The sequence below is a fragment of the Manacus candei genome, unplaced genomic scaffold, assembly GCF_025592945.1.
Source record: "Manacus candei isolate 608988 ecotype Guabito, Panama unplaced genomic scaffold, ASM2559294v1 h1tg000014l, whole genome shotgun sequence".
NCBI classification, from domain to species: domain Eukaryota; kingdom Metazoa; phylum Chordata; class Aves; order Passeriformes; family Pipridae; genus Manacus; species Manacus candei.
Window position 1 is genome coordinate 25,835,502 of NW_026138062.1, and position 18,907 is coordinate 25,854,408.

Below are 18,907 nucleotides of genomic sequence, written 5' to 3' on the forward strand. Positions count from 1 at the left end.
AGACCTATGACAGATTTTTGTAAAACCTAAGAAGTAAATGCACCTAACTGGAGAGTGAACCTTTAGTACTTTCCTTCTGAATATGTTTCTCAACAAATTGTATTTCTCTAGGTGGATGACCCATGCTTAACGTTTACTTTAGACTAGGGAAAGTATATAACTTATTCTCAATGAATATTTATGTCATAGGTATCACATTCAACACTCAAAAACCATAGTGAAAGAATTCTTCCGAAATATGGCAGCATAAGGGTGATTAAAGAATGTAGAAGTTCATATATTGTATTTTCTCCTATGCGAAAAGATAAAGAAATTGGAAGACAGAGTACATACAAACTTCCAAATAATTCCTTTCTCGTAAGAACTATTACACATATGGTGCTCTCTGTAGATTTTGCAATAGTCTCCCAGAGGGCACAGGAAAAAAATAACAGTAAATATGGGGAAGATAATTAGGATTAGAATGGATTATAAATTAACATTCAGAAAAGTATGGATGCTTTCTTGTATTTACCTTATACAAAAGTTGAAAGAGTGAAAATTTAAGAAAAATTAGAAGAAACAAGAAACTGATGAAACTGAGCAACAAAAGAAGAGAATTATATGAGCAGAAAATGTATGTCCAAGAGAAAACATAACTGTATTAAAACATATTAAAATGTGATAGATATCTTAGAAGTGCTCAGACATTAAAACTACACCATTACTCTGATCCCAGTGATATAGTCCTTTCACAACCTTATTTTGTTTGGATTTGGATTTTTCAGTATTCCCTCAAAATAGAATCATCTAAAAATTTAAAAGCAAGCCCATCTCAAGATGACTAATCACGGATTAGCTGTATTGTTCAAACCATCAACTAATGCTAAGAATAACGAAAAAAATAGAAAACAAATAACTGCAGGAAAAACATAAAACCAAGTATTTAAGCAGCATAATAAAAACAAATGAAAAGTGAATGTAATACTCAACACGAACTTTCAAAACTCACTTTACATAGGGAGCTGAGATTATATCCGAAGGTCTGTGCATTCCGAGAACCTGCATTCATGTAGTTTCCCATTAACAATACTAGTTCCAGCAGCTTGCTAAAGCTTTTACTCTTCTTTATCTCTTCACAGGCAGCACTGACAGCCATGATGTCAGGTTTGATGTTATTCACCTGCTCCTCAAACTGAAGCTTAAAAAGAATAGCACTGAGCCGTGGCCGTAGTCTCTTCACGTTGCTCATCTGATTGAAAAGAAAAACAGGAGATTTCCTTTAAAATTCATCGTATACTTTGGCACTGTACAAATGCATACAATCTGAAATGATTTATTGGTGTGACAGGCTTGAAGAAGCAATATATCTGCTATAACTGATAGCAAATGAATGAATGAATGAGAGACACTTGGGTAAGCAACTGAAATCCCATCCTGTGGTTAATAGGAACTGCCCCCATCCTTTCCAAATAACTAGTATGTGTAAGCAATAAAAGATAAAGTGTCATCATATATCACATCTGTCAACTCATATACCAAATCCTATAAAACTAATCCATGTTTATGACCCAGTAGTTGCAAAGAAATGAAAGTAGTTCACAAATTTCGTATAACTCAGGATGTACCAAAACAAGGTAAATCTCATTTTCTGGTGCAAATATTTGAAAGTTGATTCCAATAACACCTTATTATAAACTTGTTGGAATATAACAGTTTTGAAAAATCTCAGCTATGAAACATGTAATATAGCATATGCTAGTATATACCAATATTCATATCCCACTATACTACTGTACACTCACCTAATACAGTTAATTAGGTACAGCAGAATGCTCCCAGGAAAACAGTAGCTTATGTAAATCATACCCAAAAGACTTGGCCTTTTCTACGGTTTACTGGTCATGTATTTTCAACGGAAGTTTCAATCTTCCTAAACATTAAGTCACTCAATTCTCATTCCAGACGTATTTTGCACATTTTTTACTACATCCACAGTAGAAACACTAGTCTCAAATTCTTCCATGAGCTACTTATTTAATTTTTCCCTATCCCTGTTTTCCCATCAATTTCATGAATTCCATAAGATCTCCTTCCCCATACTTTTCTTTTTCCTTCTCAAGGCAAGGTTCAAGGCAGTAATTCCTTGACAATTTCTGAAATCCTAAACTAATTTTGTTTTGCTGGTTTTTTTTCCTTAATAAAGAATATGTTATGGTTTCCAGATATCAGTACTTCTCAATGCAAGAAAAGAAGCAATAATACTGGCACTTCTCCAACAAAGTAATAGCCTTCATATAGTGGCATTAAACTCAGGCCTTTAAATTGGAAATATCCCCCTCTAGACCACAGCGACACCTAAGGTTTTATAGAATATTTCTCAACCGTATCTAGTCTATCAATGTGAAAATTCCTCTGACAGTGCAAAGTTCCTAAGTCATATGGTACTGATCATCTCAAAACAGACTCTGAAAAGGGTAATGGTGACACTCCTTCCATTTTCAATATAAAGTGAAACTGAAGGCTGTCTAATCCAAACGGTTTGATATAGAAGCCAAAGAGGATGGAATTTACAGTCTCTTTTATTGGTTTTACTGTGACAGTAGAAGAAAATAAATTCAGGTGGAGTGAACATTTTATGTTACTAACCCACTTCAGAAATGCCTGCCTAGCTGTGCATCCACCTGATGCTGTCCCATTGAAGTAAACATACTAGTTGCATTTTAGTTCATATATGAAATCTTGGTGTAAAATAAGAAATCCTTTCCACTAACCATACTTTGTTTTTCATCACAGAGCAGAGTACAGAAACAGGATGTCTTTCAGATTAAACTAGATTGAAAATCAACTGTTGTGCTTTAGTCCGCAGGCTGTCTCCAGCCTGGTCCTAAAGTCAAACACTTAAAATGTACAGTTTGAACATTATTAGCTCAGTGCCCACTGTAGGCAGATATTCTGTCCTTATAATACATGAAATAGCATCCAATAACTGTGGTAAAATTTGTACTTACGTATGAATAAGCAAGGATAATGGGACTTGAATTTGAATAAGGCATTTCGTAGTGAAACAGAAACAGAAATGCCTAAACTACACATAAAATTAACATAGTACTCTTACAACTTTACACCTAATTTAAGAATAACTACCTAAAAGAATATTAAGGTACTGGACAGAGGCAACTGTCATGAAGTCATTCTCCCAGCTCCATCACGAAGAATCACTCTTAACTACTTTTCCTCGATTATTTTACTAGATTTGTACATGTACTATTACTTCTTAGCATATTGACAACAATATTCCTAATTTTAAGTTTGGTTGTCTGGTTAGCCAGGAAAAATTGAGACTAGACTAGAAAAAACCCACAAAGCTTCATTGAAGTTATACAGATTTTTAATATTTGTCCCTACTCAGGGTGCAATAGAGATGATTCATTAATATTAAACCATAGAAACTAACAAAATGCAATGTAAGGTGCATTGGTTTTAAATGGTACCAAGCTCAAGACACTACAGAATCAGCAGAAGATGTATCATTTATTGAGTATTGGCTTTTCAGACAGGTAGATCCTTGATACTGAAATAATCAGATACTTTAGACCACAAAGATGTGTTGTACAAACATGAGCATGCACCTATGCGTAAAAGGTGCAAAGTTTTCATCAGAATCACTTGAACTACAATAAATTAGGATGTCCCGTATGTGAGTATGTAATTCTTAAGGAGGAATGCAGAAATACATACTCTAAAAGATTAGAAACCGAAATGCCAGAAACACAACAGAAATGCCACTGGGTTATTATTATTATTACTAGTAGTAATAGTGTCATCCTTATCATTATTATTCAAAATGGTCTGAAATCCATGCATAATGCATGTTGTTGGTACTATTTGTTTACCTGTTTGACAAATCAATTATTGAGAAGGGTAGAGATGGAGAGTTGCCTTAGTAATATATGGTTTTCTTTGTGACATGTAGTCTATAATTTTATTCAAACTAAAATCCACACACCTTACCACAAGAGATGCTAAGAATTTAAGTGTTGCAATGTTGACAGGCTTCTTTTAATGTCCTATATTTTTTTATAATGAATATATAAGGATGTCCGTAAGGCTACTTAAGTCTTTATAGTGGAATCCTGAAAACAGACAATCCAAATAACTAAAAGGGAAGCTGAATTAGGAACTTACACAAGTCAGAGAACTCAGTGTAAGGGTAATGAATAGTCCTATTTCTCAAGTAATAGCATACAGGAATGGTCTGACTACATATAAGTCCAAATGGGAACTGACACGAGTTGAGCTGCCCAGTAGTAACTCTCACAGATCTCACATCCAACAGTAAAGACAGCTTTTTCTCTCAAATACAGCATAAATCATGAGGCAACTACAAGAGTGTGCAATCTGATATATGTGTACTTTCCATGTCTCCTTTGTTGATGTCAAGTAAAGGGACATGTCTCAGAAGCTACACTAACACTACATTTTGATCACTGAAGAGGATTCATTCCTGTCACAAGGTCATAGAGAAAAACACTGCAAGGGTTTCAGTTTCATACTTTCCTTAAAAGGATCAGCAGTGCTGAGGCTGTCAGACCACCTGTAAGTGTTCCCATCCAAAAAGTAACATATCAGTTATAGCCAAGCCAACCAAAGAGAGTAAACTGGAATGGCGTCCCCTGCGGATGCCTGTGGAGAATGTATGGCTTTCACCACTGCAACATCAGTGAACTCTACAGAGTGCAGAGGTAAAAAGTGTGAATCCCTGACTCTTTTCTTTAGACTCAGGCACTTGAAAAGTAAAAAAAAAAGCTTCAAATAAGGAAGGACTGATACCTTAACAGATGTTTTATCATGTTTAAAGAAGATAAAAGAACATGCTGCTCAGTTTGAAATGGACAGCCAACATGCCTAAATCTTGGTGAAGACCAGCAGCATTCTGGAAAGATCAAACAATACTTCAGTGTATGGGAAGTCAATTCACGATAAAAGAATAGTATTTTTGTTGAGATGTTTTTATGGCTTTGTGGAAATAGTACATCTTTCTTCACCTTTGACACACTCTTTTTTCTCAAATAAATGATAACAAAGCAAAGAACTGCCAACTCAAAATTAAAATTACCTACAAGAAATCAGAAAGTCTTTCTAAACATATACACACACACATATATATATGTATACATGCAAGCCATTGAGTTCATGACTTTTCAGCTGTATTAGCAGTGATAGAGGGCATGTTCTGCTACTCTGTTTCTTCAGCTTGAATTATAAACAGCTTGAATTTGCACTACTGACTGTCCTGCAAATCCAAGATTTTCCTAAAGGATATTCAGGTCAGAAACAAAGGGAGTGTATTTTAAGTGACGTAAGGACAACATCTATCAATTACCTCCGAGCTGCATACAGGCAGCCTTCCTTGTCTAGTGGATGACAGTGCATTGATACACAGTGCAGAAAATCCCTGGCACTGTTTAGGATTGCATTATGTTCAACAAAGATGGACCAGCAAGGTCAGTGAGCAGATCTCAGAATTGCCAATGGGGGCTACAACACAGCTGTCAAAACAAGCTGAGTTTACAGTCTTCATGCTGAAATTTGCAGAAAGGTATGTTCTACTAGGAAAAGAAAGGGGTATTTTTTTTTCTTTGCCTTATCCAAAAAATACAGTTAGATGTACTGACATATTGATTAGTCTGGAATGCAGAGAAAGCTTCTGTTTCTCCAGGTTGAATCCAGACAATGATATTTTCCTAAAAAGGTATAATCCAAGAAGAGGCTGAATTTCCCAAATTCTTCTATTTTTAACAGGCCTAACAGATGTCTGAAAGGCTATTTTCATTAAAGACACATATGGAGCAGATGCCACTACACTGAAAAGCTTTCCTCATGGGAAACCAAGTCAGGAGTTTAATATAAATAAAAAACATCTGTAAAACCTCTAATTCATGCAGATAGCAAAAATAACTAAATTTATACCAGAAATCAAGGGCAGATATCATTGAGGAATTTAAAATCAAATAATGCATCAAACCACATGGAGAAAAGTTTCTAAAAGTAAATCACATGTAGCTGCATTCCACATGGAAAATCTGATCAGCTTAACTCCAAAATAAATGCCTCATTCTCTGTCTGGCTACTACCAGGAATCCATCTCCTAATGAAAAGCAAGTCTACTACACAGAATGTCCCAAAATATAGGCCATGAAGGTACAGACGTATGATCAAGGTGTGGATGGGAATGTCTGAAAACCATGACAGCAGGTTTAATACTTCCCATCAGGTTGAACCATTGCAATAATTCCCGCATAAAAGTGGAATTTCATATTACTTAGCTATTGAAGCAATGGTAACAGACCAGTTGATTGTGATGTCTTTGATGTGACAGACATGACCCATTTCAAAAAAAGTTCAGGCCTCCAGCAGATTCATATCTAGTATCATCTTCTCTACTTACCCAACAAGGTATGTCCCAGTTAATTTCCTAAGCAGGAAGGTATGATGATGACACTACTGGTAAGGAAAAAACACTCCACTGTAGATCTTCTGTAGTGCTGTCAGTAGTGAATTCAGAAACGGCTGGGGAATTTTTAACCATACGGTTATTTACTGTATTTGGAACTACAGATAATCTGTGGCAAAAACAGTCTGACATGAAATGTCACATAAGTGGATGCTGTGGAAAACAGCTTGCTTACCTTGGAGAAAGTTCCTCAGTTCTACAAAATGATCACAAGGAAAGCAAGCCCTAGCACTTGGGCAATTTTAAGCTCTAGGGATTTAAGAGGTACTAACCACCCTCAAGACTCTTTCAGCACAGCTGCCCTATGCTAGCCAGTCATTTGAATACCTCACTTGATTTAGATGGCTAAATTCCAAGAAACTCTTGAAACCGTTGAGACTCAAAATGGTAGGATCATGTACTGATCACAGTCCTTACTCAAAACATCAGTGTTTTCCTTATGATGTTTAAAGCACAACATGAACAGTCAGGCTAGCTTCCATCGCTAGTGAAGAAAAAACATCAAATCAGATCCAGGACAGGCTCTTGAGACATTTACAGGAATCTGCAAAGTGAATGGCTGAAGGCACAAGATGGGGACCCTTCAGAGAAACAACCTTCCTGATCTGAAGTTGCAGAGGTATCTGCCAAGAAGAAAACTGAGCTAGCCTATGTGTGTGTTAGAACAAATAACAACCACTCACTTCCACCCATCTGAATTAACATCAGACAACAGTTAAGACAAAATTTTTTAAACTAGTCTTTAGACCAACTATTCAAAATAGTTTTACTGGAATTAAACAAGGATAAGAATAAGACCTGCTGGTACTGAAACATTTACAGGAGTACTTCTCTATAATTTGGCGTCACAATCTTTCAGTGATGCAAAGGAAGTAACATAATCCAATCCAATCCAATGGCAATTGCAAACAGTCAGATCAGCACAGATCACAATGGCCTCTTTCAGAAGGTATTTCTGGAGCTTTGTTCTCCACCCTTATCCAGGTTCAAGGATTGAAATACATCAAAATTATAGGAGTTAAGGATGTTCTCCTTCTAAACAACTTCAGTAATTTGGCTGCAATTCATCATAAAGAATTTTTAACTCTCAGGGATGGTATATAATAGAAAGTTAATATCTGATAACACTCCTAGAAAGGCTGAAAATACTGATAAAGAACACCGACAAGGTAGAGCAGCAAATACATGACATCTAGAAGACACAGAAGATAAGGTTTACCAATAGAAATTAGCTCAGTCAAAATATCTCACAACCCAGATGTACCTCAACACTTCAGAATTTTAAACAAACCAAAATGCCCCTAGGTATGGCTGTATCCAAGAATCAAGTATTACGGAAAGGTAGAGCACACCTCTGCAGAAATAGTGATAGTATGATATTTTCCAGACAACAGTGAAAACACATTAATGCATTTTGAGTTATACTCAATGAGGACATCCAGGTGAAACCACCAGCCGAATATGGAATTGATCAATTTAAGTGTCTGCTGAATTATTTAAGACAAACTAGCCTTCATCAGGACTCACTCTAATCTTCAATTTACTCCAGTGAAATCTTTTCCTTTGGTATGAACTCATTAAAAACACATCCATCAACGAACAAGCTGTGAAGCCACACGAGGATCGCTTGCCAAATTCTATTTGGGTTAGCTATCAGTGTATTTCACTACGTCTGAGCATTAATTATTTCTGAAACAATATTTTGTAATTCCCTCAATTTTATTGTTCAGTAAATGTAAGTGATCAAGGAAAAATTTGTTCCTTTTTTTTCACTACCAGACAATATGGGAACAACCTTCCAAATATCTCAATTCATAAGAAAAGAAATAAAGCAGAAGCTATCACATGTGGCTTTTGAGACAGTATTCTCAGGTGGGAGACTGCTAGTACACTTGCCTACACGTGAGGTCAAATGTCTACTAATAGCATCCTGTCAAGTATTAGCAACTTTTTAGATCAGAAGTGTTTATAAACAACATCAAAATTGTGATTTTTTTTAAACACAATTGTATTTATGGATATCAAACCACATAATAAATTTAATATGGTCCAGGACCATTTTACACTACTAAGGATTATGGGCACTGATGAGTCTATATAACATCATAGAATGGTTTGGGTTGGAAGTGACCTTAAAGATCATGTAGTTCCAATCATCTGCCATGGGCAAGGACATCTTTCACTAGACCAGACTGCTCAAAGACCCAACCAACCTGGTCTTGGACACTTCCACGGATGAGGCATCCACAAATTCTCCAGGCAACCTGTTCCTGTTGTACCATGCTGGAATTCAGTATTGGATTCAGCTCCATCCATGCAGCGTTATCAAATCAGAACTAGTTTTTGGAATGGTTCCTGGTGCAACAAGCAGTTAATACATGTTGGCATGAATAGGCCTAAAGCCTTAGCATTGCTGTGTGGGCAGGAGAGGGAGGAGAGATAGATGTGTGCTGCTTGAGAGTTGGGGAACTACAGTTTCATAACACTCTCAGCTGAAGCAGTAAGAAAGCCTAGCCTGTCACAACAGCACACAATTCTCCAAATAATTATACTTTTAATATTATGACTCTCATGTAAATAAACTGCATCCCAACATAACTTGGGGAGGGTGGAGGCTAAGATCTGGAGCCACCTGATATGGGACCAAACATTGTCATGCCCCTTTGTGACTCCAAAAATGCCCTGAGACGTCAGACCTAGAGTTCCAGGGATGCCTGCTAGACAATCAAGTTCTAAACCCTGGAACATGCTCGTACCCAATTTCCCTATAAATAATATATTGAACAGTGGTATGGTAATAGTTCACCAATCAAAAGCCATTAAACAGATTACTGCTCTTAAAGTATCAATCACAATTAATAATTCTGACTACTATATCAACTTCACTGAATACAAATTAGATTAACATTAGTAAATAACCTACTCTTTAAGCATTGTTTTTTTGATATGATGACAGACACTATACTGAAAATTAGAAAAAATATTCTCTAAACCAGTACTCTTTTCTCAGTAGGAAAGAACTAACTGCAAAATAAATCACTATTGCTAAAGGTTTTAAGTCCCAAAGCAACATAATACTTATACTGTCCTTTAGAGAAAGTATCAGATAAAAAATGTAAAAACCACCAAATAACAACCTTCTGTCAACAGTTACCAAGATGAACATCAAGCTGAAATCCCATTCATCTCCAGTGGGTCTCACAGTTCAAGTGCACTGTCATAGGACTATTCATTTCTAAACACAAAGATAATCTTCACCATTAACAAGTTTTATAAAAGATATCACCCGATATCAGTAATAATCAATGAAACCTCCAAGAAGATAATATGAAGGTTAAGGAGGTTTTAAAAAAGTTTTGGAGGATGTTTATCGCACTGAGTAAAACCAAGCACAAAACAAGAACTACGGTAAAACAAAATGCAATTGAGTATTTAAATTTCGACAAGCACAAACATACTTCATCATGAATTTGAGCAACAAAATACAGCATTCAATATAACGTAAACTTAAGATACTGGGACTAAGCTAAGTTAAAGCACTTCATAAGATGAACAGAATTAATACAGTTTTCCTAAAATAGTTCATGAATCTGTGCAAGCCCTGCCAGAAAAATCAACCACAACCCCAAAACAAAAATGAAACTCCACAGTAACATGTGATAATATCTGTGTTCAGAGACATCAGCCTGAGACATCAATGAAAGAAAGAACCTACAAGAAAATGAAGTAGTTTATCTAAAGAAAACCTAGTCTGGAAGAGAAGATAAGGGCAATAAGGGATTTATTTTATACTTACTGCTGAATGAACAGAAAACATAAAAGCGATAAATAACTTTTAAAAAAGAGAACGCATAAACCACAAAAGCAACCCATAGAGTCACTACAAAAAACCCCTCACAACCAAGAGATAAAAAAACCAACCAACAAAACAAAATCCCAAAACCACAAGCCACACTCATGAAGGGAACCTGAACCTCTGTTTAGAGTCATGCCCTCAATGTCTTTAAGCCAACAACAAATGTTGATCAACTTAGCTTGAAACTTGTAACGGTCACAGCAAGCCAATATCTCACTACGTGTCTAGCTGTTTCTTTCAGAATACCATATCTTGGCTTTGAATTCAAAGCCAGAAAGATAATGGGTTTCCACTATTAAAAAAAATTTATTATCACACAAGTAGTAATTAGTCATTTACTCAGTATTTAGGCTCTTCCTTGGGAGTCCAACAGTTTAATTGTTCCCTTAATCACAACTTTAGAGTAATTTAATATAGGATCTCCAAATTCTATGAAAAAACATAAGACACTCCTCATCTAAAAGATAAAACTTCAAGCCCTGTATTGTGTGTTTGATTCTCCTCATTTAAAACATACAGCAAAAAATGAGGCATAAACCAAGATTTTTAAGGAAAACAAAATAAACAAATGCAGCGAAATTCTGAAGATTCATATTAATGTCAACAGCAGTACCTAAAGAAATGAGTAGAAGTTCTCAGCCCACCCCCTGGCCAACAATAAAACAAAAGATACAAGAGATCCAAACGAAGATTGAAGAATTTTCATGAAAAGCAAATGCATAGGATTTAATATTCAAGAGTGAAAAAAGTGACTTATTCAAAAATCTTCCCCTTGAACAGAAATGAAATATGTTTCACATTACAATCTGATTGAAGCTTCTTTTCTGAAGTCAGCTCTACTAGATGCATAGAAGGTGTAACACTAGAGAAATTGTGCTTAGGATGGGGTTTGGTTTTGTTTGTGGATTTTTTTTAATGCTTTGCATGGAAAACTAGGGAAAGGAGGGACTTGCAATTTTCAGTGGGAAACTAGAGCTCCACAAATTTTTGAGATATAAGAACTCATTATTTTATGAAATGTTTTTCTGAGTTATCACATTACCTCAACTTTTGAAGACAAATTTATCAGATAAGTTGGGCCACATGCAGCAAAACTCTACCTATACTGTTTCTCATGTAGCTCTTCTCATCAATTGACAGTCCCATCTAACTGAATAGGTATTATTCCCACACAGGGAAATTCCCTGAGATGAGCTAACAATGACCATCTTAGCTTGAAACTCTAGGAATGGACAAGAAAAATCAAAGACTTACATAGATATGTGCATCAGGAAATAATATAGCATTAGTCTCAGTTTGCCTGGATGAAATAATTACAAATTATGAATTATGAGCTATATAGAAATTACATGCAAACTGTATTTCCACAAAAGGCATCAAGTCCCAGCACTGAACCAGCAGTATTTTCTTTTCTCACTTCCAGTCTTCCTCTGTTAATTTAACTGGAAGATATTACAAAAACATCTTCCCACTAGGAAGGGAAAAAGTGACTACATGAACTCTTGACACAACATGCTATAAAACATGGGAGGTAGCAGGCAGAATACAGTAACATGATCAATACTACAGTATTTTCTTCTCCTTTATATGGAGGACAGGAAGAAAAACATCAGTGCAGAAAACTTCAGTGAAAAAGTTAAGATTTATTAATGCAAACAAAAGTAAAACCAAATTATTTTAGTTATAGAAATTCAAAAACAGCCCTGTATCTCCCAGAGAAATATTGCCACAGGAAATGCAAAAGTCTTTTTGATTTGATTTTTTTGGCAAACAAATTACTTCTTTTAAGAAAAAGAGAATCCAAAATCATTCCAACAGTAATATTTCAACAATCAGGTCTTCCTCATCCATGGATATGTCCAATAAAAGTCCAGTTGAAAGGCAGTATTTCTACTCTTCTCCCAGTACAGAACCTCTTCAAACTTAAAATAAAGCAGCTGTCATTTTTTCTATATTATATTAAAACTGTATTTCAGTAAAAGACAAAAAAAAAGTGATAATAAAACAGAACTCACCACAACTCCGAACTGCTCTGGCTCAGACAAATTTTTATACTCGCTCTTGAACTTGGACAATGCATTCAACTGTTCTTGTTCAGGAAGGTGTTTTATTAAATTCTATAAAGAAAAATAAAATAGGTTTAAAAATCTTAGATTCTGTGTTGCTTGTATTATTGTAAGCAAATGGTATTACATATGCATCATTACCATACACTCCAAAGACAACACTCTTCCCTGAAGGCAGTAGAATGTAAATAGGCAACACACAAAACTAACTGAGAGTATAAAAAGCAAGTGATGCAATACTGCAAGCTAACACCTTTTGCTAATTCTACAGATGCTTTTGTATTTTTTTTAAACAGTTTTTAAAGAAAGAATATGCTTAATAGGCACTATGAAACAGAACACTATGAAGCAAACAGAACAAGAATTTCAAGTGTAACGTATCCACCTAAAGGAGAGCAAGAAATACTAATGCTAGACAAAAAGTATTTTCAAAAAGGATAATTTATTTTCTAGTATTTCAAAACAAAAGCTTAAACCCATTACACTTACTTACATTACTAGCCTGAGCTGGGATTCAGCTTCAGCTGAATTTATAAGTCCATATGGGGAAGTTGGGCCCTTACATAAGTGACTGTCTTGTGAACACAGGTAAGGGAATCTAAACATTTCACATTCATCTGTTCATCTGAAGAATCTTCTGACTCCCTGGAACTTCCTGAACACTTGGACATGTATATCTACATAGAGGCACTGACGATTAGGCACCTGAACTCCACTCTAATTAGATCCTTCTAGGTTGGCTAAAAACAGCTTTTCTGAGATTCTGGAAGTAGAGAACTTCTCAAACATTTAATTATGGTACATAATTTGAGTCAATAGCTCAGTTCTGTCCCTTCCCAATACAATGACTATAACTACTAGGTAATTGTCAGTCAGTCCCCCTAGTCTGCTGTCTTTCTCAGCTTATGACTCTCGTGTTTCTGGTTACACATTGGCTAAGCTTCCATCACAGTGAGAAAAATATAAGAGATTGTTCTTTCCTAAAACACTCCCTCGTCTACTAGTAAGATCTGAATGAAACTGAAAGTTCAATCCTTTTAACACTGAAGCCAGTCAAGCAAACAGCCATCCCACTAGCTACTACTGTATTTCAAGAAAGAATCAGAAAAACTGACTCCAGCACTTCCCCATTACTTGACTGAAAAGGCACACATTTCAGTTGTCAAAATCTCTTTTTTCACTCTTCAAGTAAATAGCTTTGGTGATATATAATGAAGAGAAAAGAAATTTAAGTTGGTAGACATGATCTCCATCTGAAAGTCTTTTAAAGAAATCCCTAATTTTATCCACTAAAGATCCCAATATCAGTTAGGATATAAAAATTACCTCTCTGGGGCCAGAGAGTTAAAAAGCCATACCTATGCTTTGCATAACATACTCCCCTAGTATAAGAAGAAAGAATTTCACTCTTTAAGTAATAGCCAAAATATAGCCCTAAATCAGTAGACTGCTTCAACAGAGTGTCCATGCTCAAATAAGGGTTTTGCTAAGAAAAAAGAAAACTACTAAAAATGCATGAATGATGATGCTTGAAACAATAATGTAAACTTAAATTTTATGAGCTTGATTTGGACATGGTCAACCTGCTTTTCAGCATGTCAGCAGTCATATATATATCCTTACCATTATAATGTTTGGAAAATATTTTTGTAAAAAAGACTACATCTATTAATTATGGATGAAGGTGTCCAGCCCCAAATCAGTAACATTGAGTAAAAATGAAAGGGTACAGAGTGTAAAAAAATGCATTTTAAATTAGAAATTCATAACACCTTTTTTTATATACAACATCCACATGAACAGCTCTAAATATACTACAATTCCCTAATCTTTACTGAGATTACAATGGTACTGTTTGATGCTGAAATAGTTTTCACATGTAGAAAAACTGACAAAACTTTCAAAAACCAAAAATGCTCAAGCCTTGTATGAATATTTTCAATATTCAGCATCAGAAAACAAAAAAAAAAAGCAACCAAAACTGAAGGAGCAACTGATATCAAAGCGCCTTTATGGTATTCGGATAAAGCTTTTGAACAGTGACGGATGAAATACATTTTGAATATCAGAGAATAAGCAGGAAAAAGAATTTAGATTAAGTCACAGGAACATTCCAATAATTAGTCAATGAGTTTTTGGATTACAACATGACTTTTGGAGTTTTTACATCTTTCAGGAGAAGATTTAATTTCTAACAAACTGGGGGCAACAGGAGAGAGGGTAGAAAGAGATTGAGAGAAAATGCATTTTATTTCTTAAGCATAACAAGAGTTGGCTTAAGGACAAATTTCCAAATTCAGAAACAGCAATATTAGGACACACTGAACAATATTCAAAGCTAGACAAAAAAACCTGATGAAGGCAAGAAATTTCAAGAAAGGAGAAGTGCTGTATTGTCTAAGGTATCTTATATAAATGAGGGAAAATAGCCATACGCTTGCAAACCTATATATGCTTTCACTCTTCTCAGAACCACAAAATACACAGGACCACATTTTTATAGCATGGCCATAACACATAATTGAGAAGGTTAAGATAGAAATAGAGACATACAGCTGGATATTTACATTTATAGTAACCTAAGGATATATGAAGGTGGATATCAAATTTTTGAAGGAACAAGGTACATTATTCTGCCACTTTCAGAGGAAGATGGGTGTCTTGAGTCGTTTTTCAAGTTTAAACTCAGATAGTCCCTTTTTCAAAGTTATTATAGGGTTGTTTTACCCACAAACAAGCAACTTGGATGAAACCATTTGATAAAAATTATTACATCCAAACTTGCAAATTAAATTTGGAGCGTAAGTTCTACTGAGTTTTCCATCTGACTTAGGCCTTCAAGTGTTTAATCATTTGGCTAAAAAATGCAATCTATATTCTTGAGTCAGTTAAATGACTGTGTTCATACAGGACATTGTGAGTTTTATCACTTGTATCCCACTACACTGACTTTCACACAATCACAGCAGTTGCTTCTCTTACCCTTTACTTAAATAAAATTGTTCCTTCCCCTCCAAAAGCAAACACAAAAAGATTCAAACACTGTCAAAAACACTTTGTACTCAATTTTGATGCCAAGAGAGGTTATGGGATACAGTGACTTTCAACATACTTTACTGGTAATATGAATTAATAGAGCCACAGGATGATCAGTATAATGTCAAAAGTATCTCCTATTATTGTTAAGGATGCCTACTGCATAGATACTGCAGTGGGACTAGGTTGTCTTAGATGCTTTAAATATATAGAAAATCAGACATTCTTTATCCCAAGGCATATACAATTATAATGAAAATAACAGTCCACAGAAGAATTTAAAATTAATAATATAAAATAAAAAAATTCTCAATAAAAATAAAGTTTCTCTTCTCAGTTTATTGCAATTTCACATAGAAGTATGCCATTAATTAATTAATTATCCACTAATGGTTTGATCTTCTTTCTCCCCAGAGTCTATATGCAAAAGTATGTTTTGCCTTCTTTAAATATTACATATGGTAATTATCTAGATAATATTTATTTATTAAAAACTGGTTGCTTCATGTTATTGTTGAGTACCTAATGTTGCTAACAAGCTAAATTTTAACCATTGAAAAACAGTGCTAAGATCAAATAGCACAAGAGAGTCTCAGAGCAAGTATGTACTACCTGAGACAGAGCCCAAGATGAAAATAACAGCATATCATATTCTACCTCTCAGCTTTTCACACTACCATAGAGAATTTCTACTATTATACAAAATAAAAAAAAGTATGTTGCAGCATAGAAGAGTCCTGCACAAAAGACAGGAGAGCAGGGTCCATCGTGTACAACAGTAACTTGGGAAGACGAATGCCATCACTCCAAACAGGTCCCCCCTTCCTCCTTCTTTCTCCCACTTTATATACTGGGCATGATGTCGTATGGTCTGGAATATTCCTTCTGTCAATCTGGGTCACCCGTCTTGGCTGTGTCTCCTTCCAACCTCCCATGCACCCCCAATTTCCTTGCCAGTATGGCAGTTTGAAAAGCAGAAAAGGCCTTGGCTATGCGCAAGTCCTGCTCAGCCCTGTGTTCAGCACAAATCCAAAACACAACCTCATATTAGCCACTGTAAAGAAAACTAACTGCATCCAAGCCAAAAACAGCACAAGTTGCTTTCATAAAAATATTAGTGTTTCAAATATTGAAAAATCTACAGATCACAGAAAAAATATTCTTGCAGTTATTTATTAGCCCAAGTTTACGTTAAGAGGTTTTTTAGTTATAGTTTTTTATCTACTGAGAAGCTTCCCCTGAAATATTGGGATTTTAAATGCATTTTTCCTTACCTGAATCATGGACTCTGATAGTTGTGTTTCATCTACTTCCAGTATCATCATTTTGATTTCCTCATAAGGCACTCGGAAAGATCCAAGGAAAATTGCTAAAATAAAGATTCCACAAATAATGAAAAAAGCAAGACAACAATCTTGTTTCTACTTACAAAACACCAGTAAAACAGGTTTTAACATCTCCACGTTAACAAACACTATACAAAGTAATATAGGTAAGAGATAGTAATTTTTAATGCATTTTTAATTACTGTTCTCCTTCAATTCCAGCCTTCTCCATCCATTTGTTATGCATAACATCTAGCATCACACAAGACTTCCATAAGCAGTCAGTGACAAGTCTACTCTGAAGGAGAATCACTGCTGTTACAACATTTTGTGCTGAGGTGACAATTACTTTTTTTTCTTCAACAGTCTTATCAGAGTTTTCTCTTAAAGAAGCACCATGATAAACCAAAACCATATAAACAGAAAACAAAATGCTCTTATAAACACTCCTTGATCATTCACTATAATCCAATTATTTCCTATTTTATCCCTGCTGGCATTTAGGAACCTAGACTTCAAAGTACTCCACTCTGTCAAAACTTTATCTCCTTCGTTTGCATATTATTGCAAACTATAGACTATTATCTATAGTTTATTTAAATAATAAACTACAGTTTATTTCTATAAAGTATATGAGATGGCCAAACATCCTGCGGACATTATTGTCCTTTTTTGCCAGGGGGTGGGGGGAATGCTGGGGGGGGGGCAAGCAGTATTCCTTGATGAATATGCTGAAAAAATAGATAGATAATTAGATATACAGCCGTATGTTTGTACTTCAATATATACAGACTTGAACAAGGAATAATCTTTAACTGTTTTCTGGGTCTTTTTAAGTGTTTCAGTTGTATCAACTCCCAAGCTTGGGCTTAAAAACAATACGCACATTTTCTCACACACTTTAAACAAGAAGTGGTTACCAGGCAATAAGACAAGAGAAAGGCATTTATATGGAACATTTATGCATTACTCTGTGAAAAAACAAACCTCCAGAATCTACTTACACAGATTCTGCGCAATCTTTGGGTCCAAAACTTTTAATTCTTTGATTCGTTTCTTAATGGATTTCTTTTCTTCAAAATCATCCTCCTCTCTTTTTACTGACAAAGTAAACACAAATACACTCACAGTTAATTCTTAATATTTAGATAAAACAGTCATGAATTCAGAAAGCATATTTACTATCAAGTATAGTCAATTCACAGTGAAAAAGAACATGTAATAAAACACACAGTCAAAAAATAGAGAGGTTTTGTATTTATTGCTTGTATTCTCAAAACTTTTGCTCTTCAGTCAAATCTGTCAGCATGTTAGCCTTCTAGATTTATTTTTTTTATATATATACAACCTGAGTAAAGACTCTAATGTTAACTGTACAGATATGCTGGAGTCATATTTAAAATATCATGCAACATGCTTCGGTCACCCTGGTCAGGTTAGCATTCTGAACTGGATTTTAACAATAGAAAATCTTAAAAAAATATTTCAATATGTCTCAACGCTGAGCAACAAAGAACCAATCTAAAATCTAACTATTTTTGTGGCTGCTTTTGTCTATATGTACCAAAATTATTAAAGACTGGCTTATTAAAAAAATAACATTACCTTAGAATATAAATGAGTATATTCCTCTAAAAAGATGTATTTTTAAATATATGATGTAATCACACTTTTACAAAATACCACAAAGTGACTCTATATGTTAATATTGCTGTAAATTCTGGTTTATTCCTTCTTTTCAGAAAATAATTCATAAAATAGGAGTTACAGAATGCATAATGTAAGCTCAACTTATTTCTCATTATTTGCACATTGTCATAAGAATTTCACTTAAAATAACAGCGTAGGCTTGCTAAGGTATTAGTAGGGACCGTTTCAATTATTATGCAAACAAACTAAAAGACCAAACTCACACAAATCTTTCTTAAACACAATCTGGTTGTCCTTTTTTTTCCTTTCTTCCTTCCTTCCTAGCACAAATCTTCAGTGTCAAATGTTATTTACCCAATGTACTGCTACTCTATACTATTTCACAAATGAAATTAGTTTCCAAGCTTTTACAGTATGATTGTTCCAAATTGTTATTCATGCTTCACATATTTGAGAGTAGAAAATATGCTATAATAAT

General features: G+C 34.8%; 1 protein-coding gene across 1 annotated transcript in view; it reads right to left on the reverse strand.

The window, feature by feature from the left end:
- Positions 1 to 18,907, reverse strand: part of DIAPH3 (diaphanous related formin 3) — a 204,700-nt gene that overhangs the window by 108,860 nt on the left and 76,933 nt on the right. Inside the window, exons 18-21 of the mRNA XM_051778911.1 lie at positions 17,784 to 17,879; positions 16,729 to 16,823; positions 12,368 to 12,469; positions 992 to 1,231 (exon numbers count right to left, since the gene is read on the reverse strand). Of these exons, the coding sequence (XP_051634871.1) occupies positions 992 to 1,231; positions 12,368 to 12,469; positions 16,729 to 16,823; positions 17,784 to 17,879 (533 nt within the window). The remainder of the gene's footprint in view (positions 1 to 991; positions 1,232 to 12,367; positions 12,470 to 16,728; positions 16,824 to 17,783; positions 17,880 to 18,907) is intronic.